This window comes from Lynx canadensis, chromosome C1, assembly GCF_007474595.2.
Source record: "Lynx canadensis isolate LIC74 chromosome C1, mLynCan4.pri.v2, whole genome shotgun sequence".
NCBI lineage: Eukaryota > Metazoa > Chordata > Mammalia > Carnivora > Felidae > Lynx > Lynx canadensis.
This window is the reverse complement of record NC_044310.1, coordinates 166241893-166261416: the sequence shown is the minus strand read 5'-3', so window position 1 is coordinate 166261416 and position 19524 is coordinate 166241893. Positions and strand designations below refer to the sequence as shown.

The 19524-nt window shown below is 36.0% G+C and overlaps 1 protein-coding gene across 1 annotated transcript in view; it reads left to right on the top strand.

Moving 5' to 3' along the window:
* TTN (titin) overlaps nt 1-19524 on the top strand; it is a 277183-nt gene that overhangs the window by 130845 nt on the left and 126814 nt on the right. The window contains 27 exon segments of the mRNA XM_032594445.1: nt 203-499; nt 823-906; nt 2439-2513; nt 3289-3327; nt 3330-3362; nt 4017-4109; nt 4681-4752; nt 5696-5764; nt 6043-6132; nt 6287-6580; nt 7466-7546; nt 8338-8415; nt 14487-14570; nt 14683-14769; nt 14884-14967; nt 15053-15136; nt 17008-17094; nt 17207-17293; nt 17407-17493; nt 17607-17693; nt 17805-17891; nt 18004-18087; nt 18171-18254; nt 18431-18514; nt 18647-18730; nt 18861-18944; nt 19070-19147. Of these exon segments, the coding sequence (XP_032450336.1) occupies nt 203-499; nt 823-906; nt 2439-2513; nt 3289-3327; nt 3330-3362; nt 4017-4109; nt 4681-4752; nt 5696-5764; nt 6043-6132; nt 6287-6580; nt 7466-7546; nt 8338-8415; nt 14487-14570; nt 14683-14769; nt 14884-14967; nt 15053-15136; nt 17008-17094; nt 17207-17293; nt 17407-17493; nt 17607-17693; nt 17805-17891; nt 18004-18087; nt 18171-18254; nt 18431-18514; nt 18647-18730; nt 18861-18944; nt 19070-19147 (2577 nt within the window).

Below are 19524 nucleotides of genomic sequence, written 5' to 3'. Positions count from 1 at the left end.
CTTACAGAAACAGGGCAAAAAGGAAAAACTAACTGGTATTATACTGCCTCACTAATTACAATTAATGCTTAATGATATTGAACTTGAGACAATCGATGCTCTATGATAACAGAATATTTGCTTTTCATGTTATCCCATTGTTATGAATAGTGTATGTAAAAGTGACACTTGTACGATTGAATAAATATCTTTAAAGTGATATCCAAGAAACGCGAGCCAGTTCCAGTTCCTGTAGCTCTACCTCGGGAAGAAGAAGTCCCATTCGAAGAAGAAATTGCTCCTGAAGAGGAAGTTCTACCTGAGGAAGAGGAAGTTCTACCTGAGGAAGAGGAGTTTCTACCTGAGGAAGAAGAAGTCGCTCCTGAAGAAGAAGAAATTGCTCCTGAAGAAGAAGAAGTTCCTCCTGAGGAGGAAGAATTCATACCTGAGGAAGAAGTTGTACCTGAAGAAGAGGAAGTTCTTCCAGAAATTAAACCTAAGGTGCCAGTACCTGCACGAGGTATAGCAACTCTCCTTGGAGTCATCAAGGCCTCTTTTGTGTTGCATTCTGCCTTTCCATCTTTCGTATTCATCTCCAGTCTTATCTATACTACTTCACTCTTTATGTTGTCTACCATCTGAATCTTAGAAAGCGTTCCAGACATGTGTGCCTTTATTGTTGTGTCTGTCATGTGTGTCTATCGTAAATGATCTGAATGTCTTTTCGGATTTCATGACATGCAATGTTATTTAGTCGTTTGTGGTCTTATTCTCATTTGTCTTTTTGTTATTTATATATACTGTGCCTGTGGTTTTTAATGTCTTAAAATGAATGTTTTTAAGTGCCTGAAGTGCCAAAGAAACCTGCACCAGAGAAGAAAGTCCCTGTTCCTGCTCCTAAAAAAGTGGAACCTCCACCACCCAAAGGTATACTTCCCCTAAGTGAATGCACATTCTTCATCCATAAACATTTTCATCCAGAAAAATTGTGGTGGAATTGGGTTTAGGAAAAATTATATTTATAGAATAGAGTGGCACATTTTTATTTCTAAAAATGTTCAGGAACACTGATATCCACTTTTCACTGGATGCAAAACAGTATTCAAGAACAAAGTTAAAAGAAACTATTGTCCCAGTGCTGCCACAGAAGTTCTACCCAGTTGCCTATAATTTTATTAAACATCATAATTTTCTTTCTTTTAATTTTTTTAATGTTTATTTTTGATAGAGAGAGAGAGAGAGAGGAGAGAGAGAGAGAATATGAGAATGAGCAGGGGAGGGGAGAGCGAGAGGGAGACACGGAATCTGAAGCAGGCTCCAGACTCTGAGCTCACAGCACAGAGCCCTGCGCAGGGCTCAAACTCACGAGCCGTGAGATCATGACCTGGGCCAAAGTCGGGCGCCTAACTGACTGAGCCACCCAGGCGCCCCAAACATCATAATTTTCATATAGATATTCTGCCAAGCTAAATATGATGAATACATTTTCCTAAGTTTCATCCTTCAGCCATTTATATGAAGTGCCTTTGTAACACCAGGATGAAGATAAAAAAGGATTGAAGTATTTCTCAAAATACTATGGAATAGCTTATGTCTTGTGTTACATATATAAATGGTAGCCCAGCAGGTTTTGACTTTAGCCTTGGGTTTCTTCCTTGCTGTATTATTCTGAGCAAGCCTTTTAACCAATCTGAGCCTCGGGTATCTCTCCTTTAAAATGGGGAGACTGGTATCAGTTCTAGCGGGCTCAGATATTATTGTGAGGATAAAATAAAGTAAGGTATGTGAAAGTGCTCTATCACTGAATGAATTATCCAGGTCAGACCATAGTACAGGACAAAGTCCATATAGTTATACCTTAAAGCTCAGTATTTTCTGCAAAAGGTCATGGCATCACTACTTAAAATAAGCATAACCTCTCCACCAGGTTAAATATCATATGAGCAGTGAAATGGTAAAGCTGGTCCTTTATCAAAATTTTTTAATGTTTTAATTTATTTTTTAGAGAGAGAGAGTGCGAGTGGGGTAGGGGCAGATATAGAGAGGGAGACACAGAATCTGAAGCAGGCTCCGGGCTCCGACCTGTCAGCATAGAGCCCGATGCGGGGCTCGAACTCACAAACGGCAAGATCATGACCTGAGCTGAAGTCCAATGCTTAACCGACTGAGCCACCCAGATACCCCATGCTGGTCCTTTATTAGATTTCAAGAATTCAGAAATACTTTATAGATAATGATTCAATAAATTCCTAGTGAAATTTAGATGGATGAAATGACAGCATCTGTCCTCTGATATTCAAATAGGTTGCTGATCCCTTGCTTAACATTGGGCTCCTGATCTACCCTATATCTCTACCCTGAGCAACTGTTGTATGTGTTCTTTCTGTGTGTGGACTTCTTGTGTTCTCTCTTTTTTGTCCCTCACAATAAATTCTTATCATGAAATGATGTCTTTGAAGTGCCTGAGGTTAAGAAGAAAGTGCCAGAGAAGAAAATGATCATTCCTAAGAAAAAGGAGGCTCCCCCCGCCACAGGTACTGCTACTCCCAAGCAAATTAGACACTGCCACTTCTTTCTATCCGTAAAAGTCCCAGTGTTCTGTTTCAATATCTGTTACTATAAGTTGTATTATTGCTGTGTCTGGTGTCTCTGTGTTTGTGTATCTTAAATTATAAAATCAAATGATATCTTTAAAGTGCCTGTGGTGCCTAAGAAACCTGAACCAGAAAAGAAGGTGCCTCCTCCTGGTCTTAAGAAAGCAGTGGCTCCTCCTGCCAAAGGTACATCTCCCCAAAACAGGAATGTGTTTGTTGTAATGATGTTGAACTGTGATGCTGTCCACACAGGATGTTCAACATAAACGTTTGCTTTGTGTGGTGTGTCATTTGCATTCCCCATTTATGACTCTGTTGCAACCATGTTTGTGCTATGTCATCCCCCCCCCCGCTTTGTGTTTGTGTATTTTACGTTGATTCTTTACATATGTTACTTCTCAAAAATAAAAACACTATCTTTAAAGGGCCCGAAGTAACTAAGAAGCCAGTCCATGAAGTACCTGTTGCTCTTTCTAAAAGAGTAGAGGCTCCAGCAATAAACAGTAGAATACCTCTTTAATGGGCTCTTAGTCTTAAATCACAAACCTCTTTATTTTTGTTTCAATAGCTGATTATGTGAAATCTCAATGTTTCATCTTGTGCATGTGTATTTTGATATTTACTACCTTGTGTTGAAAAATGGGAAACTTGGTCTTTATGCACTCTTCTTTGGTTCTTGCATTCTAAATTCCTAAAACAATCAATATCTTTTAAGTTCCTGATGTACCTAAGAAAGTGGAAGAAAGACAAATCATTCTCCTTGAGAAGAGGAAGTTCCACCGATTGAAGGTAGATGACTTTCTAAGAAAATAGATATTCCAAGTCATCATTGTCTTATCATTGTTTAATATTTGAAGGAGACAAATGTACATTTCACTTCAGAAAATAAACATATTCAGGCTCTAAAAGAAATTATTATTTACCTAATAAAAATTGGGCAGGCAAATGAAAATCAACTGACTCTCCTTTCTCACACGCTTAGCCTATTTGTTTGTTTATTTATTTGTTTTCTTTTAATGACACTCTTTGAAAGGAAACTGTATTTTCCATGGGGAATTTTTCATCAAATGATGTGGTTGGCAATAGCAGAATATACCCACCCAAAAGAAATTCCCAGTTAAGCCTGAGTAGTTGGTACAGAAAATCTGACTTATACCGCTAAGTGAATGTTTGCCTTCAAACAAGTCCATCTCCATTAAAAATAATGATAACAATTCTAACTAAATTCTCTTTGATATCCTTCCCAAATATGAAATTCTTGAAAGGGCCTAATGTATTTGAAGACCCCATAGATTTTTTTCAAGGACTAGTGAGTTCTCACGCACTGGAAAAAGGTTGAGTTATGAATTACCTATGTTTATGACAACCTCTGTTTTCAGATAGATCATTTTAGTTTAATATTCAAAAAGAATTATTATTTACAAAGTAATAATCTTTTTAAAGTGTATGAGGAACCGGAAGAGCCTATTCCAGAAGAAGAGATCCCAGAAGAACCACCTAGCATAGAAGAGGTTGAGGAGGTGACACCACCTAGAGGTACAGCTTCTCTTGGGAGTTGGACATTTAAAATCTATGGTGTTCCAAATCTTTCCCAGGATATGTCTAAATCTAATATTCCTCAATATACTTTTCTCACATCTTATCAACGATAAATTGAAGATCAATAATTAATAGCACCGAAAGTGTCCCTTCCCCTCCCCCAACTTTTCTACTGCATCAACGATACGATTCTTGGGTTATTAGCCCTTCAATTTTTCCTGGCGAGGCCCTGTCGTAAGATTTTCTCCTAGTTTCTAGTTTTGGGGCTTTTATTCAATATGAAAGTGGAGGGAAATCTATTTCTGTGTTGTTTATAGAATAATCTTAGCCTATTATTCCTGTAAACTATGACAAGCTTTTTCATTAACTGATTATGTTTGCTAGTATGATTAAGAAATAATAGCCTTCTCACCTTTAGAGTCGCTACTCCATATGTATAATTACCATTTAGGTTGCTAATATCTTTTAAAAATGAGTCAATGCTTTTTTTGCTATTTTTTTGCATATATGGATGTTGTTCCATTCATTGCGTGTCATTTTTCAAAATGTCTATCTAATACCTTTCAAGTGCCTGAAGTGGTTAAGAAAGCAGTACCTGAAGCACCTACTCCTGTTCCTAAAAAAGTGGAGCCAGCCAAAGGTATAGCAAATCTCAATTAATAACATCTTTAAATTCCAATTAATGTTCTTTTAAAAAACAGAAATTTCTTTTCTGACTGCTTTCTTTAAATAGCAAACTTATGAAATTGATTAAGGATCAATAAAACTGTAACCCACTTCATATCTTTAGCCTTTTTGGAATGTTAATGGATGGTTATGTGTGTATATATTATTCCAGAAGTTTCTCATTGTAACTGAGAATTTTAATGTTAATTAGTACATTTCTTTATACTTTTATACATAACAATAGGTTCTTCTTCCCCACATTCCATTAAATCTTATTCCATTACATAGAGGTTTCTCATGTTACTATAAGTATGTATACAATCTTATTTTATAGGGGAAAAAATCTGTCCTAATGCTTGGATAATAACTATTTTAAAGAGCCTTATGTCCTTTCTAATATTTTGCCTAAGCACTCAAGTTTACTGCAAAATGTCTACTTCTCATTGCTTCCTAATAAAGTTAATGCTTCAGGAGTGCTCTTAGTCGATGAGCTTACACTGTCCCTATCACAGTAGGCATCGCCAGCAGATGTAATACTATCAGCAGAAAGGGCGCCTGTGTCAAGGCTTAAGTACTCTATTATGGTAATCACTTCAAAAAAGTCTCTGTCAAATTAAAAATTGTAGAAGTCTTTGTCACATTAAAAATAGGCCCAATATTGGTAACCCCTGCTATTAAAAAATAAATAAATAAATAAATAAATAAACCAGCACAGGTTCTTGTGGACACGTCCTCTAAGGTTTGGTTAGCACAAATAAGGGATTTGGAAAGATAACTTTATTGCCTATAAAACTGGTGACCAGTAGTACGGAGTGTCTTCTTAAACTTTGATTATTAAAGATGTTGTTTTTGCTGTTTTTATTTCTTGTTTATTATTGAGTATTGTCAGCTAACCGAAATGCCTAATACCTTTAAAGTGCCAAAGAAGGTTCCTGAGGAGAAAGTACCTGTTCCTGTTCAGAAAAAAGAGCCACCTCCAGCCAAAGGTACATATTCTCTTATAAACCTAAACTTCCTGTTAATATATTCTCATTAAGATTTTTATGTATGGGGTGCCTGGCTGTTTCAATCCACTCTTGATCTTGGGGGTCATGAGTTGAAGCCCCACGCTGGGCATGAAACCTACTTAAAAAGAATAGATTTTTTTGTTAATTCAAAAAAAGATTCTTATGTATTATGTCTCTGTGTCTTGACTGTTTTGATGTCTTTTGTCTATGAAAATTTGCTCTTAACAGTCCTAAATATTAAAACTATATCTTTAAAGTGCCTGAAGTACAAAAGAAAGTCCCAGAAAAGAAAATTGCAGAAAAGAGAGTCCCTGTGCCTAAAAAAGAAGCTATTCCCCCAGCTAAAGGTATTTTCGGAAAGATCTTTGATCTTCACTTATTGTTGCATGAAAGCTTTTTTTTTATTTCAGTTGTTTTTATTCTGTATTTTGAATTTACATTTTCATTTCTCTTGTGTTTTTAAAAAAAAAGACAAATTTCTTAAACTAGATGCTCTTTCAGGGAGGACTGTCCTTGAAGAAAAAATATCAGTTGCCTTCCACAAAGAGGAAGTAGTAAAAGAAAGAACAGAATTAGAAGTAGTGGAGACACCAGTAGAATATCTTGAGGAAGAAGAGTTCCATGAAGTTCAAGAATATTTTGAAGAAGAAGAATTCCATGAAGTAGAAGAATTCGTTAAAGTAGAACAACCCAGAATTGAAGAAGTACACAAAGCTGAAGAGGTCCATAGAGTAATAGAAGTTTTAGAGGCTGAAGAAGTGGAAGTATATGAAAAACCCAAAGCTCCACCTAAAGGTATAGGAGAATTCTGTAGATACTACAAATTGTTATATCTTGCTCTAACTCACTTTTTTTTTAAGTGCATTTCATGTTCAGTTTGGAACACTAGAAACCCACTTACTTTCCAAGTTAAAATCATTGAATGTTTTAAGCATGAGCTTCAACTATTTGATACAAAGATTAATATGGAGTAGAGATTAACCACACAGAATATAATTTAGCAGGCAAAATAATAGTATTTGATATCTACTTATCTAAGGAGCTCACTATATGAATTTGTAGATTCTTTTTTGAATCTAGCTAAGAATGACTGTTGCAAACAAAATTATTTGTTTGTACAAAATTCTTACAAACATAAGAATGATTGTTACAGCTACCAAAATATCTGACCAAGGTTATCAGTTGAGTGAAAAAGAAGCTCCTCAGTTCACTGAAGAATTTACATGTGAGGCAATACGACCATTGCTTTGTTATCATGAGTCAACTGTTCACAAACTGATCACTGCTTATCAAAAGCTTCTGCCATTTTATGATATTTTCATTAGAGAAATAACATTAAGGAAGTAAATGAAACATTGGTAACACCACCCATTCTTGTATTTTTTGAGGAGAAACCATGATACAAATAAATTCTCTTCAATACCACTCCAGATCTTGAATGAATTAATATATGTGTAATGTGAAGGAATATGTGTATGGTGTGCATGTGTGCTTTGTATACATAGAAAATCTACAATATAGATGAAATCTAGCAAAGTCACATCTCTTTTGGAGGTGTGATGCAAATTCAAAAAAAAAATAGATAAAGCATTTATGAGCCCTCATTGGACTAACTTTATTAGTAGCACTCCCTAATACTTTAAGAACTCATTCTAAATCAAAACACTAATATCTTTGAAGGGCCTGAGATATCTGAGAAAATCGTTCCTCCAAAAAAACCACCCACTAAAGTTGTTCCTCGAAAAGAGCCACCAGCTAAAGGTATTTCATTGGTGAAAAACTACTTACCTAATTATATGTACAGTAGCACCTTGATTGCATTATAAGTTTGTGTTCTTGATGTTTTTCTTCTGTGTTTTGTGTTTTTGGAATTTCTAAGACAAACTATTATCTTTAAAATGGTTGAGGGTCCAAAGGAAGTTCTACCAAAAGAGAAAGCCACTGTTGTTATACCTAAAAAAACAAAGCAAATATCCTTATCAACCAGATAGTAAACCCAGGTTTCCTTCTTTGGTACTATTGAATTGTATATTCACTAATATGCCTTTTGATAAATCCATGTTTTCCTATTAATCATTAGTTTTAATAACTTAGTAATAAATACATAGTGACCGTGTGTTTAATGTCCCTGCTTTGTTCATTCTTGTAAACCTCTTGAGTTTTACAACAGAAATAAAAAAAAAAACACCTGATAAATAATATATATTTCTATCTTTAAAGTCCCTGAATCATTTAAGAACATTATCATTTAAGAGAAAGTATCGATTATTCCATCAAGACAAGCAGAAGTAGCACCAGCTGACAGTGTCTTGTTAATTTTTCTTGTCAAATTCTTAACGGATTCTAACATGGGAAATTCTTCTGGATCTCTGTTGTCATGTTTGTTATCAAAATTCAACTCATTTTAAGTACAGTAATGTATGTGATAAAGTGAAACTGTTTTATATTGTGACTATGTCATGTTTTGTGTTTATGTTTTTCTTATGTTCTGCTTGTTACAAATCTTTATGAATGTTTAAAAGTAAAAGAAACTATTACTGCTATCTTTAAAGTACCTGAAGTGCCCAAGAAAATTGTGGTAGAAGAAAAAGTACGTGTTCCTGAAGAGCCCAAATTTCCACCAGCTAAAGGTACCTGCCTTTGCTGATTTCACCACTAATATAAAACCCCCTTTTATTCACTTACTGTGGAGCAGAGAGAAAGAGAGATCATTCTCCCCTCAATGCCACAATATAGCTGAATTATGTAAACTGCAGTTTATGTTCTAAAACATAGTCTTCCCTTTGTGATGACCTTCTGGAAACGAAGGCATATGCCTAAACATTGTTATTGTTTTTGTTTGATCCTCTTCTTAAGTGATAATTAAGTGATATTGACCCCCTCAACTTCTTTTCAAAAATAATTTATTTTGGAACTATTGTCAGGAAGCTCTGGAAACAAACATTCCAAATAACAACAGAAAATGATGCTATACCCCAAGGGCAAAGTATTTTTAATATGACAAATCAAGAACTCATCAACAAGGCAATCTAGAGAGATGCACTGTGTATTTAGTTGGCTTACGATTTTGGAATTCTTGGTGTTCTTGTTAGATCCCCCTCTTTATCTTGATATTTTAGACCCAATTATGATATTTTTAAAAATAAAATAAACAAATATCTTTAAAGCACCTGAAGTACCCAAGAAAATTGTTCCAGAAGAAAAGGTTCATGAAGCTGTTCCTAGAAAGCCTGAAGTTCCACCAGCTAAAGGTATACACTGATACTAATCACAACATGAAATGATTCTTTGTTTAGTTATTCATAGTTTAAAATGAATGTGTGTGATGTTAAATTCTTGTATTTGGCTTCTTTATATTCTTTGCATATTTGTTATTTATCACAATTAATATACTAATATCTTTAAAGTTCCTGAGGTGCCTAAGAAAAGTATTCACGAAGAAAAATCAGCTACAGTTCTTTCTGAAGACACAACGATGTACAGTGAGTGTAGAAAAATCGGTGCTTCTCTTTAGTTTCAGTTGTGTTTGTCTTCACAGCTTTTAAAAAAAATATACTAATACCTTATAAAAGCCTAACATGCCAAAAAATATTTGGCCAAAATTAAATCATTTGAAAGTTTACTTGCTCAGACAAGGTATATCTCCTCACCAATTTAAAAAAAATAGTCCTTTACCTGTAACGTTGCCCAATTTTAGAAAAGCCATTTGCCTTGTTGTATTTGTCACTGTCTTGTCTCGTTCTGCTCTGTGTACAAATATCTTCAGCTCAAAAGCATTTTATTTTCTCAGGCCATGAAGCAACTTACTTTAACTTCATAATAATATTTTAATTGGACTTTAGAGATTCAAAATACCCCATTATTATTTTTCTACTCTTCCCAGCCATCACTGGAAATATTTTGGCAATACTGCTCCAATCAAACCATAGATTTATAAGACCATTACAACATCAAAAGAATTCTCAAGCCATTTTTTGGTCTTATGCAAAATTATGATTAAATAATTTGAGGAGTAAAATATGAATAATAAAATACTCTGAATAGAATACTATTCAATAATCTGAATAGTAAAATTGCTAGGAGTCAAGGTACTCTTCCATTTATTTCAATCCAAAAAATGCCAATAGTTCTGATATTCTTTCATTTAGTTTAATCTAAAAATTCCCTGCTTAAACCCATTTTTTTTGTCTTTAATAATAGGTTGGGATAAAAATATATGATGACTCCCTTCTCTGAATACCTATTCTATGCTTGAGTTTCATTACTGTCATCAGCCAGTCTTCCTTTCTAAAAGCTGGAGAAATCTTTTATTTTCTTCATTTGCCTTATTTCCAAAGATTTAATTATTTTTCTTTTTCTTTTCTGCTTCCAATCCCTAAGTGGTTATTAAACTACACAGCCATAAGCCAGATGTGGCTTGAGATTATAGCCAACTAGGTTTCTGGAAAAGGAAAGGACTTATATGAATTTCCAGTAGCCCAAATATAACATAAGAGAATTCTTAATGTGCAACTCAATATCAACCCTGTTCTTTATGAACAAAACCAAGAGCAAGAGGACAGTTTTACCAATAACTTTCTGCAAAGTAGAATTATATAGCCCCTGACCAGGGAATTCCTCAATTTTATCATCATCATAAATGAGGGTTCTATATGATAAAACTGGAAATTAGCCAATGTGTTATTGTCATTAGTTTGTGTCTATGTACTACTGGTAACTTGGGTGATGAGCATGTATTATGTATTATGTTTTCTTAATACTGTTTGTCATTGACTTGAAATTCCCTTAATTGTATAAATACTAATATCTTTAAAGTGTATGAAGTGTCTGAAGAATCCACCTCAGAAGAAAAAGTACTTGTGACTCGTCCTCAAAAGACAAAAACCAAAATAGCAAAAGGTATATAAAACCAATGATCTGGTCTGAAGAAAATTTATTTTTTAGCTCATTTTAAAAGCTGAATCTTTTCCTTCACTGTTTATAAATATAACTATACTCATATCTTTTAAGTGCCTGAACCACCCAAGAAAGTTGTTCCAGAGGACAAAATATATGTGACTATTCCTAAAAAGAGAGAAACACCAGCAACTAAAGGTACATTTCAACAACCTCGAACTTGGATGAATAACTTTGGATTCAAGACTCAAAAACTGTGTGTTATATAATTTACTGTTTTTACAACTTCTAAGTGTAAACCTACTAATATCTTTAAAGAGCCTGATACAACCAGAGAAGTTTTTCTGGAGGTGGAGTTACCTGAGGCTGTTCCCCAAATTCCAGAGCATCCTCCAACTCAAGGTATAATTCTTAGTTATGAAAATCTAAATAAGAAAATCTTTCTTCTTCAGTCTGAAAGATATGTTTAGTGTTTTGTGTAGGTTCTCAGAACCTCTAACGCTAAAATACTAATATCTTTAGGGCATCCAATGTACCCAAGACAAGGAACTTTATATGACTTGCCTCCCCCCACCGCCCAAAAGAGTCCCACTCATACAATGTACAAGGATAAACAATTAGAACAAAAATTAAATTTCTAACTTAAAGTTATAATATCTGTTAACACATGTAACTTTCTTAATATGTTGTGTCTTCATGTCTTTGCCTTTTTCTCAACTAAAAAATACTAATATCTTTAAAGAGTTGGAAGTCTTCAAGGAAGGTCTTCCAGAGCGGCAAGCTCCTGTTGCTAAAAGAAGAAAAACACCACCACCAAAAGGTACAAGCCAGAAGAAAGTCAACTTTCGTATCTCATGATTGTAGTTGTACTTAACCCATGCAAATATACTTATATCTTGAAAGCTCCAAATGCTACCATTTCAGAGAAGTGGGAGCCCCCGAAGCAGAAGCTCGACTGGGTATAGTTCCCAGGAGTTATTCAAGAGAAAATAGGGGAGGAAAGATCTTTAACTTATCTAAATGGAAGATACGTGGGTTATAAAGTTTAACCTCTGAGGTCTTCAGGGATCATATGAATACATATAATGTTATATGAGACCCAGATAGATTCTTCAATAGGATTACTAATACTATTATTGTTTCCCAAAAAAGAAAAAAATCAGAATAGCTAGAAAAAATCTACACAAGACCACTTAAAATATTTATATCCCTGAAACTAGATTGAATTGGTTTAGCTCCCCCTTTAAAGCAGACATCAGTGCCATGAAATGACAGAGGTGTTTGGCTGTAGACTATAAATCAGCAATTCAACTCTCCATGGGGTTGAAATCGCAGAATATAACTGCTTAATAGAGTTGCTTTTCTATTAAGATAAACTTACTACTAAAAATAGGCATATTAATTTGAAATAATTATTTTCCCATAAGACTTAAATACAGAAATATTTTTGGAAAACCATGACTTAAAGACAATAAAATATGAAGTTCAATGACTTTGAGCAGCAGTTCTTTCTGTAATACCCTCTCCACTTGAGAGCCTTCTAAAACCAAGGCAGTTAAAACTAGTTAAAGTTGGAATTCTGTACTGACTACTTAGTTGCTCCTCTCATTGTCTTTTATTTTTAAAGAGTTCTACATTTTTCCATTTTGAGTGTTTTAAATAAATCAAAATATGAGAAAGTTTTAAGACATCCAGCATAACAGTTTCTTTACAATATCCATGATACTCTGTACTTTAAAGAATATCTGAACACTTTGACCTGATTTTTTCAGTCTAGATCTTTAGGTCATTCTCCTGTCTCCCATGCTTGAAAAACAAACACCTTTCTAAAGTGCCTAAAGTAGGGGTACAAAATGAGGCCAATCCAGATAAGAAAGAAACTGTTTTGTTCTCCTCAAATTAATATATAATGTACATCATTAGTTATACAAAATCAATTTTTCTCACTTGAAGCTAATTTTCCATGATCTAATTTTCTATACATCTACCATTCCAAGAAATTAAATTACTAACATTGACAGAACCTGAGGTAACCAAGAAAACAGCTCCTAATAAGTATGTATTCTTACCATCGTTAAAAAATCCAATGTGGGGAGTAGGGAGGGCCCCAGTCTGGGGTGTTCCTGTAGGTTGAGTTAGGAATAAAACTCTTCATCACTCTAAAGTATGATGCATTAATATCTTTAAAGTGGCTGAATCACTTCAAGAAGCTGTCCCTGTAAAGAAAACACCCAAGGCTGCTCCCCCTGAAATTGAAACACCTTCCAGTAAAGGTATCATTCATTCTATCATTCCTGCCTTCATTCATTTCATAAATGTCAATGATGTATATGGTGGTAGGGAGCTGGGAAATAATGAACAAAGACAATTAAGACTTGATTCCTTTCTTCAAGACTTTATACCTCATCCACCTTTTAAAAGAAGCACCCATGTAACCAGAAATATCACTTTGGTTCAGTTCATGTCTAATGTCAGTTAACTAGTGTCTTCACTGATCCCTTAACCTCTAAGTATGATACTAATATCTTCAAAGCACCAGAAGCTATGGAAGAAGTTGCTCCTGAGATGCAAGTATCTGAAGATGTTCCTAAAGAGCCAGAATCTCTGCCTGTAAAAGGTATGTGATACCTGTGAACAGATTCTGAAGAAGAGATGATATGTCCTCAGCTCCTAAAACCATGTTTTTCTAATGTCCTTCGTAACACATAAACATAAAAATACAAATATCTTTCAAGCATCTGAAGCTGCGCCCAAAGTTCCCTCTCAGAAGCAAATATTTGCAGGTATTCCTATTAAAACAGAAACCTCTTCTACTAGGAGTATTCATTCAACAAATACTTAGTGAGGAGGGTCCACAGTGTCACAGGAACTATGCCAGGTGCTAGGGAAGGCCTCTTCTCAAGAATGGACAGGCAAAGAAGAGACTTCTAGAAAACTACATTTGCTAACTTATTGTGGTTGCTGTTTTCACTAACAATTTTAAATCTTTAAATGTGAAATACTAATATCTTTAAAGTGCCTGAAGCTCCTCAAGAAGCTGTTCCTGCAAAGAGAGTCCCTTCCAAAAAAAGAGAACCTCCTTCAGTTAAAGGTACAAATTACCATGCCTTCAAGCTGAAGAAGAAATAGCTCTTGTAGTCTTGAAAATATTTTGCTGTTCCTAGTGATTCATAACACTAAATATTAAAATACTAATTTCTTAAAGTACGGGAAGCTCCCCAAGAAATTGTCCCTGAAGAGAAAACATACATGGTTCCTCACAAAAAGCCTGAAGTTCTTCGTGATGAAGGTATATGTTGCTGGAAGCTTAGAATTTTGGGAAAATGTCTTTTCCTGTGTAAATGTGTTTCCTGTTTGTCCTGATTCTTATAACTCCTAAATGTAAAAATATTAATATCTTTAAAGTGCCAGAGCCTCCCAAAGAAGTCGTCCCGGAAAAGAAAGTGTATCCTCCCCAAAAGCCTGAAGTCGTACCTGTCAAAGGTACATTCTAAACCACTCTCTAAGGTGGGGTAGGGAGGGCAATGGAAAGAACCACCTTACTGGACTTGAAAGTTCTAGTCTGTGTTGATTCTTGTGACTCACATGTAAATTTACTAATATCTTCAAAGTACCAGAGGCTCCCAAAGAAGTTGTCCCTGAAAAGAAAATGGCTGTGGTCCCTCCTAAAAAGCCCAAAGTCCCATCTGTTAAAGGTAGTTGTCACTAACCTTAGGTTTAAAAAGATACAACTCTTCTGTTCTTGGAAATATTTGTTCTAGCGGTCTCACCATGCTTACATGTAATTTTACTAATATCTTTTAAGTGCCCGAAGTTCCTCAAGAAATTGTCCCTGAAAAGAAAGCACCAGTGGTGCCTCCTAAAAAGCCCGAAGTCCCACCTGTCAAAGGTATTTGTCACTGGCCTTAGGCTTGTAAAGACATCACTCTTCTGCTCTTGAAAATATCTTGTTCCATTGGTCTTCATAACTCCTAAGTGAAATTTTGCTAATATCTTTTAAGTGCCTGAGGCTCCCAAAGAAGTTGTCCCTGAAAAGAAAGTGGTTGTGGCGCCTCCTAAAAAGCCCGAAGTCCCACCACCTGTTAAAGGTACTTGTCACCGATCTTAGGCTTATAAAGACATATCACTCTTTTGCTCTTGAAAATATCTTGTTCCAATGGTCTTCATAACAACTGATTGTAATTTTGCTAATATTTTTTAAGTGCCCGAGGCTCCCAAAGAAGTTGTTCCTGAAAAGAAAGTGGCTGTAGCACCTCCTAAAAAGCCTGAAGTCCCACCAGCCAAAGGTAGTCACCCCCATGCCACTGTATTTGATACTGTCCATTTTTTTCTCTACTCTGTCTAATCATGAAAATACTAATATCTTTAAAGTACCCGAGGTGCCAAAGGCAGCTGTTCCGGAAAAGAAGGTGCCTGAAGTTATTCCTCCCAAACCGGAAAGTCCACCCCCTGCAGGTAATGTCAAAGTTATACATACTAGGAAAAGAAAACAACTATAATTCTAGCTAGAAAATTATATATGTAAATACCACAGCATAAAGGTGATATAATTCTAAGGAAAATAAAGTCAGGAGTTAACCAAAATATCTTAGTGTATAATTACATGGTACAGTCACCAATTTTTTTCATCTTTTCTAAACACAAATTACCAATATCTTTGAAGTGCCTGAGGTGCCGCCAAAGAAAGTCATCCCTGAGAAGAAAGTACCTGTTTTTTTTATTTTTTTTTTTTTTTATTTTTTTTTTTTTTTGTGGCTCCTCCTAAAAAGCCAGAAGCTCCACCTGCTAAAGGTATTTATCCTTCCATGTTGTTGGTCACCTGTTCTAGGGGGCTGGGAAAAGTGTGTATAGACATGTCTGCCAGTCCATGAATTGTCTTTGCTTGGATAAATGTGTTGTCGGTATTCCACTTTTATAATCTCTTACTAAAAGACACTAATATCTTCAAAGCTCTCGAAGCTCCTAAAGAAGTTTTACCTGAAAAGAAAATATCTGTGGTTGTACCCAAAAAACCAGAAGCCCCACCTGCTAAAGGTATTTATTCCCACTGCCCTGTTAAGAAGAAAAACTATTGTCTTGTACTCTTCACAATCATTGTAATATAGGCCTTCATCATTCATAAATTCTAAACATTCTAATATCTTTTAAGTTCCTGAAGTTGCTCAAGAAGTTTTCCCAGAAAAGATAATTCCCAGGGCACCACCCAAAAAACCAGACGCCCCACCTGTCACAGGTACATATTAGCCCTGACTTTATTTGGAAGAAGAAATATCTCTTCTATTCTTGAGAATAATTTTAGCCTATAGCTCATCATTAACTACTCGTTTAATACTACTAATATCTTTCAAGTGCCTGAAGTTCCTCAAGAAGTTGTTCCAGAACAGAAATTCCCCAGAGTACCACCCAAAAAACCAGAAGCCCCACCGGTTTCAGGTATTTTTCACTCCTATCCTTATCTACAGAAGAAATACCTGTCCTACTCTTGGAAATATTTTTAGTCTACTGTCTTCATTAATCTAAATGTAAAACTACTAATATCTTTTAAGTGCCTGAAGCTCTTCAAGAAGTTGTCCCTGAAAAGAAAGCACCAGTGGTGCCTCCTAAAAAGCTGGAAGTTGCACCTGTTCCAGGTACTTGTCACTCACCTTAGACTTCAGAAGATATAACCCTTCTGCTTTTGAAAATATTTTGTTTTAGCAGTCTCATAACTCCTAAGGGTAATTTTTACTAATATCTCTTAAGTGCCCGAGGCTCCCAAAGAAGTTGTCCCTGAAAAGAAAGTGGCTGTGACGCCTCCTAAAAAGCCCGAAATCCCATCTGTTAAAGGTATTTGTCACCAACCTTAGGCTTAAAAAGACCAACTCTTCCGCTCTTAAAAATACCTTATTCCAGTGGTCTTCATAACTCCTAATTGTAATTTTACTAATATCTTCTAAGTGCCTGAAGTTCCTCAAGAAATTGTTCCTGAAAAGAAAGCACCAGTAGTGCCTCCTAAAAAGGCCGAAGTCCCACCACCTGTTAAAGGTACTTGTCACCAACCTTAGGCTTATAAAGACACCACTCTTCTGCTCTTGAAAATGTCTTATTCCAATGGTCTTCACAAACAACTAAATGTAATTTTACTAATATCTTTTAAGTGCCTGAAGTTCCTCAGGAAATTGTCCCTGAAAAGAAAGCACCAGTGGTGCCTCCTAAAAAGCCTGAAGTCCCACCACCTGTTAAAGGTATTTGTCACCGACCTTAGGCATCACTCTTCTGCTCTTGAAAATATCTTGTTCCAATGGTCTTCATAACAACTAATTGTAATTTTGCTAATATCTATTAAGTGCCCGAGGCTCCCAAAGAAGTTGTCCCTGAAAAGAAAGTGGTTGTGGCGCCTCCTAAAAAGCCCGAAGTCCCACCACCCGTTAAAGGTACTTGTCACCAACCTTGGGCTTATAAAGACACCACTCTTCTGCTCTTGAAAATATCTTGTTCCAATGGTCTTCATAACAACTAAATGTAATTTTGCTAATATCTTTTAAGTGCCCGAGGCTCCCAAAGAAGTTGTCCCTGAAAAGAAAGTGGTTGTGGCGCCTCCTGAAAAGCCCGAAGTCCCACCACCCGTTAAAGGTACTTGTCACCAACCTTGGGCTTATAAAGACACCACTCTTCTGCTCTTGAAAATATCTTGTTCCAATGGTCTTCATAAACAACTAAATGTAATTTTGCTAATATCTTTTAAGTGCCCGAGGCTCCCAAAGAAGTTGTCCCTGAAAAGAAAGTGGTTGTGGCGCCTCCTAAAAAGCCCGAAGTCCCACCACCTGTTAAAGGTACTTGTCACTGATCTTAGGCTTATAAAGACACCACTCTTCTGCTCTTGAAAATATCTTGTTCCAATGGTCTTCATAAACAACTAAATGTAATTTTGCTAATATCTTTTAAGTGCCCGAGGCTCCCAAAGAAGTTGTCCCTGAAAAGAAAGTGGTTGTGGCGCCTCCTAAAAAGCCCGAAGTCCCACCACCCGTTAAAGGTACTTGTCACCAACCTTGGGCTTATAAAGACACCACTCTTCTGCTCTTGAAAATATCTTGTTCCAATGGTCTTCATAACAACTAAATGTAATTTTGCTAATATCTTTAAGTGCCCGAGGCTCCCAAAGAAGTTGTCCCTGAAAAGAAAGTGGTTGTGGCGCCTCCTAAAAAGCCCGAAGTCCCACCACCCGTTAAAGGTACTTGTCACCAACCTTGGGCTTATAAAGACACCACTCTTCTGCTCTTGAAAATATCTTGTTCCAATGGTCTTCATAACAACTAAATGTAATTTTGCTAATATCTTTTAAGTGCCCGAGGCTCCCAAAGAAGTTGTCCCTGAAAAGAAAGTGGCTGTAGCACCTCCTAAAAAGCCTGAAGTCCCACCAGCCAAAGGTAGTCACCCCCATGCCACTGTGTTTGATACTGTCCACTTGTCTCTACTCTGTCTAATCATGAAAATACTAATATCTTTAAAGTACCCGAGGTGCCGAAGGCAGCTGTTCCGGAAAAGAAGGTGCCTGAAGTTATTCCTCCAAAACCAGAAAGTCCGCCTCCTGCAGGTAATAATCAAACTGTCAAAACCTATATATAAATATATACACACATGTATATGTGTGTTGTGTATATTGTATTTTTTTAAAGAACACTGTTTTCTTAGTGTTGTAAAAATCTTTTTGTAAAACAATTCATATGCTTTAGTCAATTCTTGCATTAAAATGAGCTTGTGTCTTTAAAGTGTACGAGGAGCCTGAGGAAATTGCCCTGGAAGAGCCTCCAGCTGAAGTTGTGGAAGAGCCAGAGCCTGCCGCTCCCCCAAAAGGTACTTGGCCAGCTAGGTTGCCTTAGCCAATTTTCCACCCCTCTCTCCCTGAAGATGCTGGACATTTTGAGCTTTTGTCTCATTTCTCATCTATCTTCACTGAGTCTAAAAAATAAATTCTAATATCTTTAGTGACAGTGCCACCCAAGAAACCTGTCCCAGAAAAGAAACCACCTGCTGTCGTGGCCAAAAAACCTGAACCACCACCAGTGAAAGGTATTTCTCACTGCCACTAACCTCCTACAGAAAAATGTCTGTCTTTAAAGTGTTGGGTTCCACTGCTATACTTAATGGTTTCCATATGTCATTGAAACTATGAGCTAAAAATGACTAATATCTTTTAAAGTGCCCAAGGTACCCAAGGAAGTTGTTCCTGAAAAGAAGGTGCCTCTAGTGGTTCCCAAAAAACCAGAAGTCCCACCTGCCAAAGGTACATGTCTACCATTTGATGGAGGATAAAAACCTCGAACTCTTAAAAAGTATTTTGTTCTATGTAAATGTGATGAATGTTTACTAGCGACTCTTCCTAATGTTAAAATACTAATATCTTTAAAGTGCCCGAAGTTCCAAAAGAAGTTGTTCCAGAAAAGAAAGTTGCTGTTCCCAAGAAGCCGGAAGTCCCACCACCCAAAGGTACATGTCACTAATGAGACTCTGCAGAAAACACTCGCTCTTTGTTTTAAAAGTCACTTATTATAGTAAACCCTGTTGTTTGTCAAACTTAATATTCATAATTACAAACCTGCCATTCTGGGTTTTTAGGGTTTAAATGTTCTTAAATAACACCATTGTTTAAAAAAAAGAATTGACGCATCTATTCTGAGCATTGGAAGAGTTTTGTTAATCTTACTAGGCCACTCTTTTCCTCCCTGCTTTGTGTGGATCTCAGAACAAATTACTGGCCTTGTAAATTTTGTTCTTGGATTTGTCTCTGGGTTATTTGACCTAGATATGAACTAGAGGTGGTATAAATTCCATGTACTGTACTTCTCAACTACCTAGATGTAAAA